At 40.6% G+C, this 19,768-nt stretch overlaps 8 protein-coding genes and 1 long non-coding RNA gene across 10 annotated transcripts; 5 read left to right on the top strand and 4 right to left on the bottom strand.

Moving 5' to 3' along the window:
- The first annotated feature begins 150 nt into the window (after positions 1-150).
- ppk30 (pickpocket 30) lies at positions 151-2,524 on the top strand. Its single transcript, XM_064679060.1, has 5 exons — positions 151-248; positions 306-894; positions 1,668-1,989; positions 2,057-2,293; positions 2,355-2,524. The coding sequence occupies exons 1-5, from the start codon at positions 151-153 to the stop codon at positions 2,522-2,524; spliced, it is 1,416 nt and encodes a 471-aa protein (XP_064535130.1).
- Positions 2,525-3,934: 1,410 nt separating this feature from the next.
- Positions 3,935-4,558, top strand: Obp99a (Odorant-binding protein 99a). Its single transcript, XM_064680081.1, has 2 exons — positions 3,935-4,023; positions 4,084-4,558. The coding sequence occupies exons 1-2, from the start codon at positions 3,985-3,987 to the stop codon at positions 4,471-4,473; spliced, it is 429 nt and encodes a 142-aa protein (XP_064536151.1). The 5' UTR covers positions 3,935-3,984; the 3' UTR covers positions 4,474-4,558.
- Positions 4,559-4,651: 93 nt separating this feature from the next.
- ppk19 (pickpocket 19) lies at positions 4,652-6,437 on the top strand. Its single transcript, XM_064679046.1, has 5 exons — positions 4,652-5,470; positions 5,539-5,691; positions 5,748-5,877; positions 5,934-6,123; positions 6,185-6,437. The coding sequence occupies exons 1-5, from the start codon at positions 4,652-4,654 to the stop codon at positions 6,435-6,437; spliced, it is 1,545 nt and encodes a 514-aa protein (XP_064535116.1).
- Positions 6,420-7,608, bottom strand: Bub3 (mitotic checkpoint protein Bub3). Its single transcript, XM_064680070.1, has 2 exons — positions 7,342-7,608; positions 6,420-7,283 (listed from the first exon to the last, which is right to left on the bottom strand). The coding sequence occupies exons 1-2, from the start codon at positions 7,531-7,533 to the stop codon at positions 6,495-6,497; spliced, it is 981 nt and encodes a 326-aa protein (XP_064536140.1). The 5' UTR covers positions 7,534-7,608; the 3' UTR covers positions 6,420-6,494.
- Positions 7,609-7,743: 135 nt separating this feature from the next.
- Positions 7,744-9,582, bottom strand: LOC135426496 (lysoplasmalogenase TMEM86A). Of its 2 annotated transcripts, none has more exons than XM_064679602.1 (4): positions 9,293-9,582; positions 8,532-8,701; positions 8,276-8,466; positions 7,744-8,209 (listed from the first exon to the last, which is right to left on the bottom strand). In XM_064679602.1, exons 1-4 carry the CDS (start codon positions 9,311-9,313, stop codon positions 7,890-7,892), a joined length of 702 nt encoding a protein of 233 aa, XP_064535672.1. In that variant the 5' UTR covers positions 9,314-9,582; the 3' UTR covers positions 7,744-7,889. The 2 variants fall into 2 exon arrangements, with proteins under 2 accessions (XP_064535672.1, XP_064535679.1); XM_064679609.1 differs by having other exon boundaries at positions 8,532-8,660; positions 9,293-9,581.
- A 1,558-nt stretch (positions 9,583-11,140) lies between these two features.
- LOC135426521 (uncharacterized) lies at positions 11,141-11,691 on the bottom strand. Its single transcript, XR_010435911.1, has 2 exons — positions 11,549-11,691; positions 11,141-11,491 (listed from the first exon to the last, which is right to left on the bottom strand). It is a non-coding gene; the product is annotated as an uncharacterized LOC135426521 (long non-coding RNA).
- Gycalpha99B (guanylate cyclase 1 soluble subunit alpha 2) lies at positions 11,252-13,603 on the top strand. The gene is made up of 4 exons (XM_064679593.1): positions 11,252-11,493; positions 11,555-11,795; positions 11,861-13,206; positions 13,265-13,603. Exons 1-4 carry the CDS (start codon positions 11,252-11,254, stop codon positions 13,467-13,469), a joined length of 2,034 nt encoding a protein of 677 aa, XP_064535663.1. The 3' UTR covers positions 13,470-13,603.
- On the bottom strand, positions 13,579-14,256 carry Obp99c (Odorant-binding protein 99c). Its single transcript, XM_064679620.1, has 2 exons — positions 14,099-14,256; positions 13,579-14,033 (listed from the first exon to the last, which is right to left on the bottom strand). Exons 1-2 carry the CDS (start codon positions 14,138-14,140, stop codon positions 13,620-13,622), a joined length of 456 nt encoding a protein of 151 aa, XP_064535690.1. The 5' UTR covers positions 14,141-14,256; the 3' UTR covers positions 13,579-13,619.
- A 1,179-nt stretch (positions 14,257-15,435) lies between these two features.
- On the top strand, positions 15,436-19,026 carry alpha-Man-Ib (alpha-Mannosidase class I b). The gene is made up of 6 exons (XM_064679826.1): positions 15,436-15,830; positions 15,974-16,267; positions 16,529-17,000; positions 17,059-17,399; positions 17,464-17,651; positions 17,715-19,026. The coding sequence occupies exons 1-6, from the start codon at positions 15,720-15,722 to the stop codon at positions 18,361-18,363; spliced, it is 2,055 nt and encodes a 684-aa protein (XP_064535896.1). The 5' UTR covers positions 15,436-15,719; the 3' UTR covers positions 18,364-19,026.
- The last annotated feature ends 742 nt before the right edge of the window (positions 19,027-19,768 follow it).

Here is a 19,768-nt window from a genome sequence, read left to right as displayed (position 1 = left end):
CCATTATGCCTAACAACTTCTGTAATTGAGTTGTTATGTTTCGGTGGCCTGATGTGCCCATTGACAGATATCCGGCTATGAACTTTTGAAATTGATATCAACGCTGCTGTTCATTGATTAACTGCCACGCCTGTCAATCAGTTCATCAAAATGAGTACAGCGATTAAGTCTTCTGATGTCAATGGCGATAATGATGATGACAAGCCGACCAATACTGGGCCAAAGGATACATGCCTCTGTCTTCGACGGTAAGCACTTATCTGGTTAAATTATACACTTAACTCTTTTGCAATTGCTACCCGCAGGTTAGCCCGCATTATACTAATGCTCGTCGGGGCCGTGATGACCATTTACGTCTGTATATTATCCTCGGAGCGCTACTTCAAGTACTGGGTTCAGACCACAATCGATCGCACAGATGTTCACGTGTCAGAGATTGCCTTTCCAGCCATCACCATTTGTCCCACGCACTTAACCCTTAACAGTCTCAATAACACAGAAAAAAATAGCAGAAAGCAGCGGCTACATAGACTCTATAATCTAGTGCAGAGCATTCGTTGGCGCACCCCAGCAGATGACCAGGCCGCACAGCTGGAATTTAACGAATTCGAAGAGTTTAATAACCAAACATTGCTTAATGTTGATAGCATCTTTAACTATGGTTACAGCTGCAAGGATCTATTTGTGCAGTGCATGTGGCGACGCCGAGAGGTAGATTGCTGCAGCATGCTATTTAGAAACTTGAAGATCGGCTCCTGTTATGTATTCAACTCAATACATGCCGAAGATCCCGATCCTACATGGCCCTGGTCAGTGGGCGATGCTGGTTTCAAAAGTGCCCTAAATATCAAGATCAATCGTTATATACATGACATCAGGCTGGAGGCCATTGGGGTAAGCGTGAAAACAAAGGACTCAAAAAAATATGTATCTATCAATTTGTAGAAACCAACTAATGTATGTATACCAGCCAGTTTATACTGTCATCAATAGATAGAACTCTCAATGTCACTTCCTGTTTATCAGAAAAATAGGGGGTGTGTGTGACATACCAAAAAATGATTATATAATGTGACAAGAGAATAGGCAGCATGCTTATCATACTAATCAGTACCCCAATTTTTTCCTCGACTCTGTTTTGTACTCGTACTTTCTGATACTCTAACTGTCATAGTTCTTAAACGCACTAAAAGCTTAAGGTATTTACTGCAATAATATGTCAAACACATAATTTATTGAACAATTATTTATTTATGTCCGCAATGCAGCAACTTTGCATCTATTTAATCTTGGTATAATAATAACAAAAGAGAAAAGGCTAATTAACACCCTTGCAGATACACATTTCTCCACATAGCAACAGAAAAGGATTTGACCGCACATATATATAATTTTGCATATTTATCCAATGAAAGTTACATTTCGTTAAATTTAAGAAACGAAGTGGAATCCCTAACAAATGAGTTATTCACACAAGAACTTCATTTAGTGATCCGATCAGGTGATTCTAATATATATATATATATATACTGCCCTATACCAGTATGCCCTATATACTAATAAACTCTAATAATCCGCTCATTTGATGGAAGCAAAGTTTAACACATTTTTTGCGACTGAATTATAAATCAGTTATATTATTCATCAACAAAATTCTTCTATCCAAGGTCATCGTACAAGAGCCAAGTCAGTATGTGGGCTCCAGTGTCACTTATTCCTCGGATGATCGCATTGTAGTGGCTCTGCAGCCGATACATTTTACAGCCGAGCCGGCCGTGAAGGCACGCCCAGTGCATATGCGCTATTGTTATTTTACGGAGGAGCTAATTAAATCGTATTCGCAATGCATAATCGAATGCCATCTACACTACATATCAAAGAAGTGTGAATGTGGCCATAGCCTTGTACCAGAGAGTATTTATCTGCTGACGGAGGAGCCGATCCGCACATGTACAGTGGCCGATTTGCCGTGCATGCAAAAACATGGAGGTAAACATCTAGGAGTACCTGTATTTTCAGCATTATAATTAAGGCTAAATCAAGATTTTTTCAAAAGTGTCGCTGTTTTACATGGGCAACATAATTGAGGAGTCCACAGACAATGTCTTTAATACCACCGACTGCAAGTGCTATCCCAACTGTACTCATACTCAGTATCATGCCGCCACATTCACGGATCGTCTGAGCAGCATGGAAAGCAAGAATAACTTTATAGAAGTTGACGTCTTCTTTCAGGAGGAGACACTTTTTTCCTACCGCTCCACACTGCACATAACAATGCTCGACTTGATGGGTGAGTTTTATTTTGGCTATCCAGCACTTTCCATTCGCTGATTGCTTTTACTCTTCCACAGTTTCTTATGGTGGCATAGCAGGTTTGTTCCTGGGTCTTTCAGTACTCGGGGCCATTAATAGCCTGTTGGATCGAATTCCTTGTTGCAGCAAGCCCATACAACAACCCATTAAACCTGATCGCGAGGCTCATATGGTCTCACGTTTCTTTACCTGCAACAACAACACATGATTGAATAGCAGGGATAGAGGAATATAGATGAAATCAGTAAAAAAAAAAAAAAAAGTAAACACCTGGTTGCATTTACAAGAGAACTCTTTAGATTTCAAATTTCAGCTACCTGCATCCGCAATGGGAAATTTCCACAAATTCAATTGATTGTTCTAACGCAAATACCTTAAGAATCTTTGTGTAGCGCATTCTGTGCAGTTCAATATAATTTGCTTTGTGTATGTATACGACCCGACAACAAGATTTCAATCGAAACCCTCATGGAGGATCCAATGCTCATCATGCAGCTTTGGGCTTATCTGCAGGTCACCACAAGTTCTTTGAACCTAATTTAATCACATCGCTAAAGAGCACTTACTTCATCAAAATACAAACGTACTCTCATACATTTTAAGTATATTGACTACGACATGATGTTGGTTTTGCCTAAAATATTAAATAAACTAAATAAATTTCTCAATGCTCAATATTACTAGCTCCTTTTTTTATAGGAAGCATTCTCCAAAGACCTGCAAAGGTTAATTAAAATTAAAATACTTCACATTTTATTCAGTTAATTTTCTGTTAATTTTTTAACTGAAACTTCAACTTCAACGAGTAGTTTTTTTGAAAACCGTTTGTAGATGAATGATAACTATATTTTACAGGTATTTTTGGCTTACATTTTTAAGATCAGTTTTCCACCCATTTCTCGACCGTGGCAAATTAAAATCTAATCTATCTATCTTGAACTCCTCTTCCAAAGTTAAATTTTTTCATTAACATTTGAAAATCAGCTTTTAGACGCATAACGATGTTGAAATCAGCACGTTCGCCCATTTTTTTGAGAAATATGTGAAACACGTATCAATTGAAACTTCGACTAACATGTCTTTGACCCCCAAAGAAGGCTGCATTTTCTGAGAAGTGTACAACACCTCTAAAATGAATTTGAACAAAGAAGTGTAAATATAAATTTGAGGTCGGAAAAACACACTTGCGGGTGGAATTTGTTAAACCCCGCCATATCGTAACTACAATACAAATTTCAGCTTCCAAGACAAAACGATTTATATAGAGAGATGAACAAGTAAGTAAGCACGCCTATACCGTATTATAGTCGCCGAGATCGTCGCTTGCGTAAAGAAAGATGGACCATCTCCATCTGTGTAGATGGCTTAATTGACTTGGATATAGATACCAACCTAGAATATATATAATTTATATGGTGAGCGATAGTGCCTTCTGTCGTTTTAATGCATCCATTATACCCGTTTTAAACCGTAGCTTACCAATTAAAAATGAGGATATTTAAATGTCGCATTGCCGTTAAAAAAATCTCCCTCGTCACTTAACGTAGCTAAGTAGGTAGCGAAACCCTAACAAAAGCAAGCATACCAGACGGGTATAAATAGTTGTTCCGCCCGACAACTGTGCACAGTCCAAGTTTGATCGTTGAGCCTCGCACAAAAAGAATCAAAATGAAATTTCTCGTTGCCGTCTGCATGCTGTTCAGCTTGGTGAGTACTTTAGACAACGGATTTACCAATGCATGTTTTAAGCAACGTGCTGTTTCGTAGGCCTCAGCCGAGTATGTCGTCAAGAATAAAGATAATATGCTGAGTTACCGCGAGGAGTGCGTCAAGGAACTGGGTGTGCCAACTGAGCTCGTCGAGCAATATCAGAAATGGGTGTATCCCAACGATGCCAAGACACAGTGTTATCTGAAATGCGTGTTCACCAAGTTCGGTCTCTTCGATGTCCAATCCGGCTTTAATGTAGAGAACATTCATACGCAGCTGTCACGCGGAAATGCGAACCACGACGATGAGCTGCATGGCCAGATTGCTGCCTGCTTAGATAAGAACGAGCAGGGCTCGAATGCCTGCGAATGGGCATGGCGCGGTGCCGACTGTCTCCTAAAAAATCATTTGCAGCTAGTGCAGCAGAGCCTGGCGCCCAAATCCTAAGTTACAACTAAGTACATTAAGCTTCTAACTAACCATCAATTTTGTAATTTCATTAATAAAAACTATGATTGGCATATACAGCGTACTCCTTAGTCTTGTCACTTAGCCTACACGCCTACACAACTATTATTGACTAGAATAAAGATGTCAGCACTTCACCGAGCACTTCTCAGTTACCATGTTGTACTCTAAGGAACTTGTAGCGCCGCGACCCAAATCAAAGACGGGTCTGCTCCACTTTATAGCTAATCCGCTGCGGAATAAATATGAGAGCATGTTGCGTCGCGCCTTTGCCCACTCGACAATTCACGGCATGCAGAATGCCTTTATGGAGCAGCATCGTAGTGTGCGCTACTTTTGGTTTATAATCGTGCTGTTGGGTACGATAAGCTTCCTGAGCATGTTCTCCATATTGCAGCACCAACACAATGAGCAGCAGCTGGTTAGTGTAGTGGCAACGACACAGTTACCGGTATATAATGTAGAGTTCCCGGCTGTTGCTATTTGTCCCTGGAATCATGTTAACTGGTTGCGCGCCTCAACGGCTGCGGACCGTTTTCTGCCCAGAAATGCTGATCCATATGTGCGCGAGTCCTTTCAGCAGCTGCTCATTGGCATGGAGCAGCTGACCTTTGGAAAGTTTCAGACACTTGGCGCGCTAGCTGAGCGAAACCTGTCTTCGCTCGTCCAACTGAGCCTTTCCAAGCTAGCCAGCTATTTGGCATACCGCTGCGACGAGCTCTTTGTGCCGGATTCGTGTGTCTTCGATGAAACCCACTACGACTGCTGCCAGCTGTTTGTGCAGGAGCGCACTGAGAAGGGTTTGTGCTTGGTATTCAACTCCCTGATTTCGGAAGACTCACGCAAAAAGAAGCTTATCAATGAGTTTTATCCCTACAAACTTAGCACTGCCGGTGAAGGCTCTGGATTACAGTTCATGCTGCGCATGAACGACTCCTATTTGCGGGCGGGCACTCAGGTGCCCTTTTCTATGAATGTGGGTTGACAATCAAGACATTTAAATTATCGCACAACTGGCATTAATAATCTTCTTTTGCATTTCAGCTAATGATCAAGGAGCCCAGGCAGTGGTCACACAGCATGGTCTACCCTCTTTATTCAAACACCGAAAACTTTTTGTCCTTAGATCCGGTGGTCATACAAACGTCCACAAACACTTACGAAATGGATCCCGCCAAGCGGCGCTGCTATTTTGATGTATGTGCACAAATCAACAAAAGCCTAAAAACAATTAATATACAATTTGATTATAGAACGAGCGTCATCCCTACTTTCCGTATACGAGTCTGCCCTACAGCCGTGCCAACTGCGTTGCCACCTGCCTACAGTGGTCCGTGCACCACCATTGCAAATGCACCTTGCCTATACACCTTCCCTCCATTGGTAAGTTGAAGATAGTTTTAAAATAAATCTGATATAAGGACTGAACTTCCATCCAGATGATACTCGCGAATGCAACGTGCTGGACTTTCCATGCCTTAGTCGTCACACCGACGTCTTTGGGTATGTGAAGACACGTGGCCAGGAAAAGTATATTAATGATTCCCGCCGTGGTCAGTTTTGCACGTGCCCAGATAGCTGCAACACACAGGTGTACCAAATATATCTGAATGTGCGCCAATTGATTAAGTAAGTTGGAGTCCACTGCTAGCTCATTTAAGCCTAATTGCTCGCCTATTCAACACCACAGCTCCAATACAACAAATGACACACTGCCACCAAGACGCATCAGAGCAGATATACATTACACCCAGCGTGTGTTAATGAAGATAGAAACTAAATTGAAGTACACCTTCCATGATTGGGTCGCTGGCTTTGGTGGCATTCTGGGTCTTTATGTGGGCGCCTCGGCACTGAGCTTTGCCGAGCTGGGCTACGCAGTTGGCCAAATTCTGTGGTCGCTGCTTAAGGATCTATACGTTAAATTAAAATCAAAGTTATAAGCAAATTATATTTCATCTTTAGATTAATAGTCAATAAAAATATTTATGGAAGCGCATTTATTTCTGCTTTGTTTCCTGGTCAGTCGGGTAACGTATATAAATAGCCGGATTTGGCACTGTGGCTGGAGTTTCTGTGAACTGGTCCAAGTAGGAACAGCCAATGGCGAGTGCACTTCCATCGGCACTGAAGTTAAGCGATGATATGGACGTGTCATACTCGTGGAACTGGCACAGACGCTTCTTATTGAAGCCATCCCAAATGTTGACAATGCAATCGGAGCCTCCAGTTGCGAATGTGTGATAAATGTTATGAAAACTGACTGCGTTAACCGGATATATCTGCTCAATGTTATGATCTCTGTTGCGATGGCATTTAAATGCAAATTTCCGGCGCTGTACTTCAGGATCATGGTCAAGGTATTCAACGGCCACACGGCCTTCAATGGAGGACATCACATAGCCTTCCTTGTTGGGGAACAAGCGAATACAGCGCGTTTGATACTTCAGCGATGATTCGCGCTTCATAATGTAACTATCCGTCTTTCGCAGGTCCCAAATTAATACCTTGCGATCAGATGTGGCCACCACAATTTTCTCGTCAATGACGGACATGGAGTAAACCTTGCCATTGTTCTGTTCAAAGGAGCCCACACAGCGCTTCTCGCGCATGTCCCATAGCTTGACTGTCTTGTCCCAGCTGCCGGTCAGTATGCCATTGACATATTCGGCATGCTCCACACAGCGTATAGGTTCATCATGGGCACCTACCAGAGTTTCAGCTTGTGTATTCACATCGTACATACGCAGTTGATTATCCAGTCCTCCACTCACCACGTGCACAATATTCTGTTACGAACATAATATGTTAGCGCTGTGTATTTGGGTACATATATGTAAGACAAACCATGAAGGCGCAATCCAATATTGGCGCATCCTGTACAAATTTTTGGCGCATTGAGTTTGCCGCCACATCGTAAAAGCGAAGCGTCCCGTCCCACGATGAAGCTGCCATATACTGATTCGACTTGGAGCCGAATTTCACTGCCGATATTAGGTCCTCGGGCGGATTGTTTAATTTAAACTCTGATGGACCCATTTTTACTTCTTTTTGGTTTAATTAATTTTAACAAATAACAAATTACAATTCCCGGTCGCTTGGATAAAGCGGTAATACAAAAGTGCCAGAAAACGCCAAAATAAACACGAATAATGGTCACCCTATTTTGTCGCAAGCAGCTCGTTAAGTAAAATGCTACAAAACACTGATAGCTATAAAACTCTGCTGCATACAACAAAAAAGCGTCTGTTAAATTCGAAACCGTTTTTAAATGGGTATTTATTTTCAACGAACATTTACTATCACAACTAAATGGCATTAACTATTACACTAATATTTTGGAAGTACATATTTTGGTGGTTGCGTTATGGACATTAATTGAGCAATTAGCTACATTATTTGTTTTTATTCTTACATGGCGGCGATGGTCCATCATCGGCAGTGCTCAACGCAATGGCAAACTGGGCAGCATAATACGTTATCATAATTAGCAGCCGTGGTGATGGCAGTTGTACGCTTAAGAACATGGTCACGGCTATGAGCGCATCGGATATTACAAACAGAACAGCGCCGACAGCACAGAAGATTGTCAGGAAACTTTTTATTTCCACTGCCCGAGCCAACGAGCGCCACAACATGGTGGTAATCAGCACACAATAAATGGGCACGCCGATTATTAGTACCTCATCCAAATGCTTGTGCACTAAGATGACAACTACAATGCAGAAATATAATAATTATTAAAAATATAAAAGTGATTACTTTCAAAATATTTGCTTACAAACTGTTACCGGTATATAAAGACAAACTCCAATAACCCACTTGAGTGGATGCCAGCCGAAAGCGCTAATGTAGAAGATATGTGCCACGCCAAAGGAGACCATGCCAAAAGGAAATAAATTAACATTGAGCAAGGCATCACCGCCGCAGGAAAACACTAAGCCGAGTAAAATCAATTGAGAACGGCGAAAGCTTAAAATTACAAAGAATTACAATAAAAAATATATAGTACACAAGCAAGATAAGTGCCAGCTTACTGCTTATTGAGCGAAAATCCTTTGACCAAAACATAAAACATCAATGCCACAATAGGCAAGCACTTGAGCACAGTTGTCCATAGTTCCCCCTCTGGATCTTTACGCACCAGCGAAAAATAAAGCACCAAACTAATAAAAAATAGTGATAGCTTCAGGGCTTGAATTGTAGCCTTAAAGATAAGTATTAAACAAAAATATTAGTCGATTAGCGTTAATCAGCACTTAAATACTTGTGCGAAAAAAATATACAAGAAGCGATAAGCTTTGTACAATTGGTACTACCAATTTGGTAGCGCTATTATAGGTGATTAGATTAATAGGTTAGCAACTCTCGCAAAGGCATTCATGTAATAAATTAGCATAAAATAATGTTTGTAAATGAAAAAAACTTGTACTTTCTATGTGTGAGCTTTCAGTAGCAAGACACTCAGAGCTAGAGCTAGAGAAAGAGAGGGAGAGCGACGCAGAGCACAAGAGATGTAGTGAGCAAGGTCAAGGACGAAAGCTCCACATTCTTTTTACTTTTTTTGTGGTTAGATAAAGCATCCACTATGCACAAGGTGTCGAGCTCACACACTCACACACACACACACAAAAAAAAAACGTAAATTTACCGTATACATAAAAATCAACTAAATTAGCAACAACGCTAATGGAGCGAGCAGAAAGGCAAACAAAGCAATGCAATTCCAGCGACAGAATATCGCATTGCTCTGTATTAGTATGCTTCTAATTTAAAATTAACTTCTGCAATTACTTACGAACTGCACAGTGTATCTCATAATTGGCGCTCAGCTCGTCAGTTTTTCTGAGCTTCCACAGAAGTAAATATTATTGCAAACGCTCAAGCAAGGTGACGATTCGCACGATGGAACAGTTACGCCCCCCAAAAACAATAATTCAACCGGCACAGGCAAACACGTTGCGCAGTTTTGACCAACGTCAATATACTGAATCAAAGCGTATAATTTTCTCGTTGGCTGCGTCGCTTGCTGGACGCTAGTCCGGCTCTGACATTGATTGCGTTCGCCCGCCGCTCTGTGTGTGAGTACGAATGTAGAGAGTACGCGCTGTGAGCGCCGGTAGGCCACGTGCAACATAAGAAGCATTCTGCCAGATACACAAACAACTGTAGGCAAGGTAAGGTACCGCTGCAGAGCGAAAAAGCGTCAAAAGCAAGCCAGCCAAAGAATAAAAGAGAGAGAAAAACAGAGTATGCTCGGCAGAGAGAGGTGGGCAAAAAAATAACAGCGTATGTGCTTTTTGCTCACGCAACAGGTTAATTAGTCGAAAAGTGCGGTACAGCGCGCGGCATATGAGCCGCGAATAAAGCTTCACCAATAGCAAACCTTACGGTTAGAAAAAGTCATGCGCAAAGTCACTTAAGTCAAATTTGGTTGTGGTAGCGTGCTATCCCTCTCACTCACACCCTAACTGATAACAATTTCAAAACAATGCAACAATTTCTGCACACTTTCACTGCAGTAGACAAGCTTAAAGCTCCATTAAAGTTGATACAAGCTTTTTCTGTGTAGTTTTGGCCGAAGCTTATTCTGTATTAAGTTGTGGCATTTTTCAGGCGAGCGAAAAACTCTAAGGTTGTTTCGGAAAATTTTAACAAAACTAACACACAACAAAGATAAAATTAGTGCAAATTACATAAAAATTGTGAGGACATTAAAAATTGCTAATCAAGCGAAGCAGGTAAGGGACAAATCAATCATAAGAGCAATGCAAGAGTTGCCAGTGCTCGAAAAATTGTGTATCCATTGAAATGGGGTGTCAGGCATGCTGAACACATTTTAAATACTCAGATGGGTACAACTGTATTTCTAAATCCCAAATATTTCTTAGTTAGGCTTGCGCCCCTTAAAAGTGTGCAATTAAAATACTAACACTAAAAAATAAGTATGCAATGATTTCTAATTTTTTGTGCTAGACATTGTTCTAGTGAGTTTTTTATTACTTTTACACGTCCTTTTTAATGTGATACCCCTTTAAATTTTAATTTTATTGTTTTCCCTGCCAAGTGAATTTCATTTAATGTGAGTGTATTTGTGCTTGCTGCAATAAACAAAAAGCGTAGGTTGGTAAAGTGAGCGGCACAAATTATACCTGACATCCGGCTCATACATATACAAAAAAAAAAGTAATAAATTAAACAAAAATTTGCAAATGAATAGGGTTTTGTTAATGAAAGTAAGTGTGAGCCTTGGCACACGCTGATTATATTCACAATCGACCTCCAGAAACGTAGACGAGACAAGAACAGAGTGACGGAAAATCCTGCAGCCACTCAAGACGGCTGCACGACCAGCACATTAGGAGGGATGAATAGAAGCCACGGTTTTATGGGCCAGTGGGTGGCACCCGTACAAAGACAACAACAGGCAGAAATGCGACTGCACATACATACTATACATACATAAGTGCACGCTGAACTTGAACAGCTTTTTCACATAATTCAACGCTGACATCATGAACAGGCTGATACCATGAATTCTTTGTATAGATGACATAGATATACTCAGTGTGTACATCCACACCAAGCTCAATAATATTTTTAGACCTACAAGTTGTGGTGACATACTTTTCATAACATTGGAAGATCCTTATCATAGCTAACTAAAATCGTTTTAATTTTTAATACTTTAAATAGCCTTGACCGACACTCAATTCATCAGATTCACAGATATCTATCAGTAGTAGTCGCACGCAGTATGGCGTGTCCTTTCTTTCGTCGCGCCGACTCGCTGGCGCGTCAACCATCGGTTACTGTGGAGCCTGGCGCTCATTGGAATTTAGAAGATGAGGAGCTGTCTCTCGCAGGTGATGCCTTGACTCTGACCCATCTGCAGATGGCCATACAGCTGCTGACAGCGCCATCCAATGAGGATCTCAATACAGCTGTCACCTCACTGGTGGCCAAATATCGACAGAGCTGGCCCAACATTCATAAGCTGTAAGTAGCAATACAATTAGCAACTTTACTTTTAACCTTAATGCAAACACTTAACCCTTAGTAAAATGGATCCCAAGTTCTTTAAGAACTGCGCCAACTACGATTATCTGGCAGATATACAAGAGTTGCTCTTGAAGATGGACGAGGCCAGCGCCAGCGAAATTCTTGTGCTCCTCGGCGAGGAGCTGATCACGTGCTGCTGCACTGGCATTATCGAGCGAGCCTTTCGCTGTTTGGGCACCGATCTTCAAGAGTTTTTGGGCTCGCTGGACGGGGTATACGATGTACTGAAGTTGCAAGAGGTTAGTAAATTGCAATAAATAGCATGACTTCAAAATTTCCTCAATCCTATTCCGTACCTATCCAGGCTGACGTCACCGATACGGGCTTTGTATGCGCGGGGGACGGTGAGTTAATCTTCACCTCGGAGCGTCCGGTGATAGCATGGCTGCTGCTTGGATCCCTCAAGGCACTCACTCGCATGCTGTACAAGGTGGATGTGAATATTAAAATTGAACCAGTGGAGAATGATGCACGTCGCTACCGTTACTTGTTCTCTCTAGTCAAAGACAGCTCTCAGACACTACAAATGGGTCGCCCGGACGTGGCTACGAAGCCGCATGATATAGTTCAGCGCAGTAACTCGGCTAATGCTTCGGATCTACAAATGAATTCGGCCAGCTTCTGCAAGATGTTCCCCTGGCATTTCATCATGAACGAGGAGCTGGAGCTGGTGCAGCTGGGGCGCGGATTTAGCAAACTCTATAAGCCGTATTTGGCAGACTTTGGCTGCCAGGCCAACACCTACTTTGATTTTAAACGCCCCAAGGGCTTGACCATGAAATTTCGAGATATCGTGCGACGCACCTACACGCCCTTTCTAATTGGTCTAAACAGCCCACCGGGAGTATCAGATTTTCCCGCCATTGGCTTGGAGATTAAGGGCCAAATGGTGCACTGCCCGGAATCGAATTCATTGCTATTCATTGGCTCCCCCTTTTTGGATGGTTTAGACGGTCTTACCTGTAACGGGCTTTTCATCTCTGACATTCCCTTGCACGATGCTACGCGTGAGGTGATATTGGTAGGTGAGCAGGCACGTGCTCAGGATGGCCTACGTCGTCGCATGGATAAGTTGAAGAGCAGCATTGAGGAGGCGAACTCGGCGGTGACCAAGGAACGTAAGAAGAACGTCAGCCTCTTGCATTTGATCTTTCCGGCTGAGATTGCTGAGAAATTATGGCTGGGCTCTTCAATAGATGCCAAGACCTATCCGGATGTGACTATACTTTTCAGCGATATTGTTGGCTTTACCAGTATTTGCTCCCGGGCCACACCATTTATGGTCATCAGCATGCTAGAAGGATTGTATAAGGACTTCGATGAATTCTGCGACTTCTTTGACGTGTACAAGGTGGAAACCATTGGAGACGCGTATTGTGTGGCCAGCGGATTGCATCGGGCCTCCATCTACGATGCTCACAAGGTGGCCTGGATGGCGCTGAAGATGCTTAGCGCTTGCTCCAAGCACATAACACACGATGGTGAGCAAATCAAAATGCGAATCGGCCTGCACACTGGCACGGTGCTCGCAGGCGTAGTGGGTCGCAAAATGCCCAGATACTGTTTGTTTGGACACAACGTAACCATTGCGAACAAGTTCGAGTCGGGCAGCGAAGCATTGAAGATCAATGTGAGCCCCACAACCAAAAAGTAAGCTATTGTTCGAGCAGATCGGAAAGACCATTAATTTTTTTTAAACTAATTTCAGTTGGCTAACCAAACACGAAGGTTTTGCTTTTGATCTCCAGCCACGCGATCCTTCCTTCCTACCGAAGGAGTTTCCCAATTCGAATGGTAATGGTACCTGCTATTTCCTGGAGGGATATCGCAACCCGGCGCTGGACAGCAGCCTGCCGCTAGATGAGCATATTAATGCAGCTATGAAGACCATATCCGAGGGCGGCGATGCCTAAGAATCTTAGAGAATTAATTGCTCAGTAGCCACTTAAACATAGTTCAATGCACATGTAGTCTAATTTTGTTGCGCTCTTGCATAGCCTTTAACAATAAATAAACTTTCCGTCAATGTTTGCGCTCAAGCACAAAATACACATTTATTGAACTTAAGCCTTCGCCGCTGCCTCTGCCTGCTTGGCCTTGATGAAGGCCTTCACTCTTTCGCCGATCTTGCTGATCATCAAGCACTTGTGCCCGCGGAATGCCCACACGTCCGCTGGGCTCTTCTCCACATTGCTGTCAATGCAGCCCTGTGCAATTTGCAGCGCCTCCTCCTCAGTGAGATCCATCTTGAACTGTTTGGCCAGACGATCTGCATGGTAGCCTTCGTGTGTGCAGAAGATATCCAGCTTTGTGGCAGTGCATAACAGATACTGGCGAACCTCGGATTCGTCTGGGAACTCCAACTGCTTCAGCTTGTTGATTTGGTCGACATTCAGCGGATGGGCCTTGAGACATTCAGCGCGAATCTCTTTAATTTGATCAGCAGTCTTGGGCACCCATTCTCCATTAGCATAAGCCTGTGTTTGAGAAAATATCATATATATTATAGCTGCAATTAGATCTATTGGCACTCCTTACTGACCAACGTGCAAAGCGCCAGACAAACGATCATATACTTCATCATGTTCAATACTTCCGAGTCGCAGAAAATTATTTAAACTGAATGGTCCACGGTTGTGTTGCCTATATTTATAGCTGTTTCTCGTCGCAGCACATAGTCCAGATTTTATGTTCGACAGCTTGAAATGTGTCAAGAGTTCAGCGATAAGCAATACAGCCAGACCGTAACTACATATTTTTTCAAAAACATCTGAAAGCACTTAAATGTAATTTATTTTTTTACATTTCCAATAGTTGATAAGTTTGCTCCACAGTTTTAACATTGCGGCATGGAACGGGATAAAAAAATTAAGAAGTTTTTTAAAGCTTATGTTCCATTTGGGAATTTTATCAGTACACAATAAGAATATATATGTATGTACATATTATCAGCAAAATTTTAGCAGCCTCTTCTAGTTCGTTCTACATCAGCGACTAGTATTTGATAGACCCCCTTATAATCACCAATTCCGGACTGACCTCGCCCTTGCCAGATAATCAAGCCCACAGAAATGTATGCATGAATGTCTTTACAAACAACTAATACTTGTTGTTGATTTTAGAAGACAAGTTTATTATTTAAATCAACATAATACTATTGCTACCAGACACCATAGTATTGCAATAAGTCATATGTATATTTAAAGCAGTTTGATAATTACGCACACGAATACATTTCAATTGATTACGATTAAGCTTATTTACAACATTTATAAATAATTTTTTTTATTTATTTTTTTTATTTTGTTTAAACATGACATCAATAACTATCTCAACATTGTTAAATAATGTTTTAATTTTATATTAATACCGATTATTTTGAGAATTTTCTCTAAAATATTGAGCTTCAATTAACCGTCTAATTTTGTACAAATCGAATCTTAAAAAATATTAGCGTTATAATCTTGAATCTCAACATAGTCGATAATTTGCCGCCCAAAATTTGGTGTTCACCACAATTATAATCCCATCACAATTTCGATAGGAAATGCAAACCCAACACATTCGATGGATAATGTTAAGCAACAGCTGTCCTGGCATTACTCGTTATCGTTCATCAAAGTCATTTGGAGTAGTATATCAGTTCGAAGGTTCAATTTCCGGTTTTTATTTAAAAAATGAATCCATCTTACAGGAGAGTTTTGCTAAAAATGTTTCCCACTTTGTATTCTTTCTTTCTTTTCAAAACAACTTAATCTATAACGGCCACTTTCAACAAGCAAATCAGTGCGCGCTGTAAATAACATTTTAGCAGATGCTTTTTTTTTTTGGGGTGGCCACATATGTAATTGCAGATAACAGTGTTGGGTAAAAAGAGAATAGTCCCATAATAAGAAATTTTCGACAGGAAAAGACTAGTGGAAATGCAAATTGTTGTTAAGTATACATTTCGTTAACTGATACCCTAAAGTTAGCAATGTGAAGAAATCATTGTTAGTGCTGGTTTGACAGTTGAGTTTATGACAGCGAACCGCTGTTTAAGCTAGTGCACATCGATTTTTTCCGTTCGAAGGGAGTGCGAATGTGGATCCATCTTTTGTCTCATCCCATAAAAATTACATAGTTGCAATACTGAAAGATAGGGTATAAGAAGTCACACGAAAATGACAAAAACCGACCACGTTGCCCTAACACTACCCTCAACATCCATAGCGAGCATAACAGGTGGCGCTGGCGGCGATGAGGGTAACCTATCTCGCAAAAGTCTGCGACGGGTAAGTTTGAACACGTATATATTCCAAAAATAGGCATGTATTAGATAAATAAAATAGACGAGTTTCTTGTCGATCATAGGTTTTATAGAGTACGTGTCTCATGTTAATTTGTTTTGTTTCTCTTTATTATACGTATATTGCAGTCATGGAATCAATTGCCCCGTTGTCAACGTAATCTCATTATAATGGCCATAACAGCATTTCTCTTTACTGCTTTGCTCTTTTTGCCCGGTGATCAGCTAATAAATATAAAGGATGTGCATTTAAAGCCCGGAGCGGCTCCTTTTCATATACGACGTGAAAATACGTTACAGAATCCCCATCACCATCCTAATCTCGAGAAGGAAAACAAATTATACGACGATGTTCCAGCCGCTGTGGCATCTCCAATGACAGATGGGAGCCGCCTGATTAAAACAAAGCCGGCAAAAGATAAGGTAGGTCAACACGTCTGATATCAGTTAATCAATTATTTTCTTAACTAATTTATCAGCTATAAAAGCATTTTATCAGTAAATGAACTTTTGTTTTCCAATACACACAACCTAGCATGTTAGGGGCGCGGCCCACTTGAAATATCATTAGAGCAGCTCCGCTGAGGCTGATAACAATGGCAATCCATACTTTTACGATTATGGGCTTTGATTTATTGACAACCGGTATTTTAAAGATTTTTTTGTTTTATGTTTGTATTGCAGTTGGATGGCAGGATGGCCTATGCCGATGGCAATACCGCGGAACACGTTGTTAAACTTCCGGAAACGGTGGCCGCTATCAATGATAATAACAATGGGCTAATCGATATAGTAAATAATGTAGACCAGCCCATTGAAGAGCAGTCATCTTTGGCTATCAGCGACCCGTTGAACATTCGCACAGAACTAGAGGAGGCTATTAGACAACCCTTCAAATTAGCAGGTGTCAGCATTGAATCGCATCTACAGAATATGGAAACAGAGTTGGCAAAAGGGCAGCATTTCCATGGAGCTACCAATGAGCGGCAAGCTGCGGTTGTAGCGGCTTTTAAGCACTCTTGGGCTGGGTACAAGACTTACGCCTGGGGTCATGATAATCTAAAACCGGTTTCCCAGAGCTCACACGAGTGGTTTGGTTTGGGGTTGTCAATTGTGGACTCTCTGGACACTATGTACATCATGGGCTTGGAAGATGGTAGGCATATGGCATATTTGTTGTTGAATTACTAATTCCACTGCTTATGCTTTTGCAGAATTCAATGAAGCACGTGATTGGGTTAAAAATTCTCTGCACTTTCACACGAATCGTGATGTGAATCTCTTCGAGGTCACCATACGTGTCCTGGGCGGACTGCTGTCTGCTTACCATTTGAGCGGCGACAAGATGTTTTTGGTCAAAGCGGCTGAACTGGGCAATCGCTTGTTACCTAGTTTTCTTTCGCCATCGGGCATACCATATTCGGATGTGAATCTAGGCGAAAGGTCTGCACATTCGCCAAAATGGTCTCCGGATAGTTCAACCAGCGAAGTAACGACCATACAGTTGGAATTTCGGGATCTCAGCCGCTCCACTAATGTACCTATTTTTGAGCGTGTAAGTTATATTCAGTTAAGTGCCTACAGTTATATTTATTAATGGGAACATTGTCTGCCCGTAGGTGGTAAACGTAGTTAACGATAAAATACATGCGCTGGATAAAAGTCATGGCCTGGTGCCAATATTTATCAATGCAAATACAGGAACCTTTAGGAATTATGCGACCATCTCCCTGGGTGCTCGTGGAGATTCCTATTATGAGTACTTACTTAAGCAATGGCTGCAAACAGGTCGCAAAGATAACGACAAGTGAGTAAGCAACAACGATAAAGATATGCATATTTATTAATATATGTCATTGATCTTTGTCAGTCTTATTCTGGACTATATGCAAGCAATAGATGGCGTCCTCACGCAATTGATGAGACGCACGCCAAGAGAGCATTGGGTTTATATTGGGGAACTGATAAATGGTCATGATTTTAAACCAAAAATGGATCATTTAACTTGCTATTTGCCTGGCACACTCTTGCTGGGCCATGATAATGGCATGCCCGACTCACATCTACTGCTTGCCAAGGATTTGTTGGACACCTGCTATCAGACCTACATTAGACAGCCCACTCAATTGGCGGCTGAGATTTCGTACTTTGCGCTAAATGATAAGGATGACAGTGACATCTATGTGAAGCCCAATGATGCTCACAATTTGCTACGACCCGAGTTCATTGAGAGTCTATATTATTTCTATGCACTTACCGGCAACCGGACTTATCAGGATATGGGCTGGAACATTTTCCAGGCCTTTGAGAAGCATTCAAAAGTAGCTGCCGGCTATACATCTCTGGGCAATGTGAAAAATACGTTAAACACACGAATGCGCGATCTCATGGAAAGCTTTTGGATGAGCGAAACTTTGAAATACTTTTATTTGCTATTTAGTGACAATCGCAAGGAGATAGACCTAGAAAAATGGGTCTTCAACTCTGAGGGTCATCCACTGCCCGTGTACCAACATTAATTGTAAATACGCAACCGAATTGCTTCATCAATACCAACTAAGATAGGTTATAAGGTTAGTTGAACCCCAGGAAGTGTGAAAATTTGGCGGTATCCCTTAGTCGTAGCTTAGCACAAATGCCAAATAAAAATACTATGCCAAGCTCTGGATGCAAAATATATAAGTGCCCTTGGCCAAAAATTCATAATAATCAAAAATATGCTAAATGAAAGCATGTCAATGATTTGTATGATATTCGTACTGATTTAGCGCATTATTTTTATTATTTATTTATTTACTAATTATAAGCCCCGAAAATTTGTTGCGCCCAAAACTCTAGTACTCTAACTGCCGCAATGTTGATAATTATAATTAGGAATAATATCGTATATAACATATAGCAATAAATAACTGGTAGGTACTTAGTACATGTGTATGTAATTTCCAATATGATATTGAATTTGTAAAACCCAGCACAATGCATTGTTTAGTAAATTAAACATTTAGCCTGTTTTTAAAATAAAGAAATAAATAAAGTCTTTAGATAATATTTAAACATATAATATTGGATAAGGTGAAGGTGAATATATGTTTGTTCACATATACTGAGCTGAAAATTTTAATTAATCAGAAAGTCGCCTCTATAAAATATCAGATAATAAAAGACGCATATTTAAAATTGTCTGAATTTTGTTTATTCTTATGAATACGTATTTTTCAATTTTTTTTTTTTTTGCGTACGATTTGCACTTGCACCCAACAACATGCATTAGATTTGATTGCATTTTTATTGGGTTTTGGTTTGTTTGTTAAAGTTTTGTTTCAGTTTCAATTCGGGTTCTTGTTATTTGTAGCGTTTATTTTTTTTTAATAAGATTATGTACTTAATGTTTATGACGACTATGAATGGATGGGCTTAATAAACTATGAAATATTAAACTTGCTTGATTTCTCTTTTAAGTTGATACTGCAATTAAAACTCACAATGTTGCATTAAAAATCTTTGCTTTCTTTTTTTTTTTTTTTTGTTTATGTTTTGTTTCATTAAATTACATTTAGACACATTTAGCTGAACCATTTATTATGCGATATTGAGTTTTTTTTTTTTTTTGGTTTTAGGGAGAGGATCTGTTGAAGCCGATTTGGAGTAACCGCTTTGTTTAGAATACAAATTGAAACGATGGGTATATAAGTTATAAATGATACAATTTAATTAATAATTAATTGAATTGTGCTCCTAGCGAGTGATAAGTTCTGTTTGCATTTGTTTTCACCGGCAGCTATAATATCGAATGCAATTTTTCTTGACTAACTTAACTTTTAGCTATTACATATAAATTTTTATACAATTGTTTCATTATTTGTCTTTGTTTAACAACTAGAAAGTGTTGCGTGCGCATCTGTTTCATAAATCAATACAGATAAT

This window comes from Drosophila montana, unplaced genomic scaffold, assembly GCF_035044405.1.
Source record: "Drosophila montana isolate Dmon_TW-CO22-7 unplaced genomic scaffold, ASM3504440v1 contig_1264_1, whole genome shotgun sequence".
Taxonomy (NCBI): domain Eukaryota; kingdom Metazoa; phylum Arthropoda; class Insecta; order Diptera; family Drosophilidae; genus Drosophila; species Drosophila montana.
This window is presented reverse-complemented; position numbering and strand designations above follow the sequence as displayed.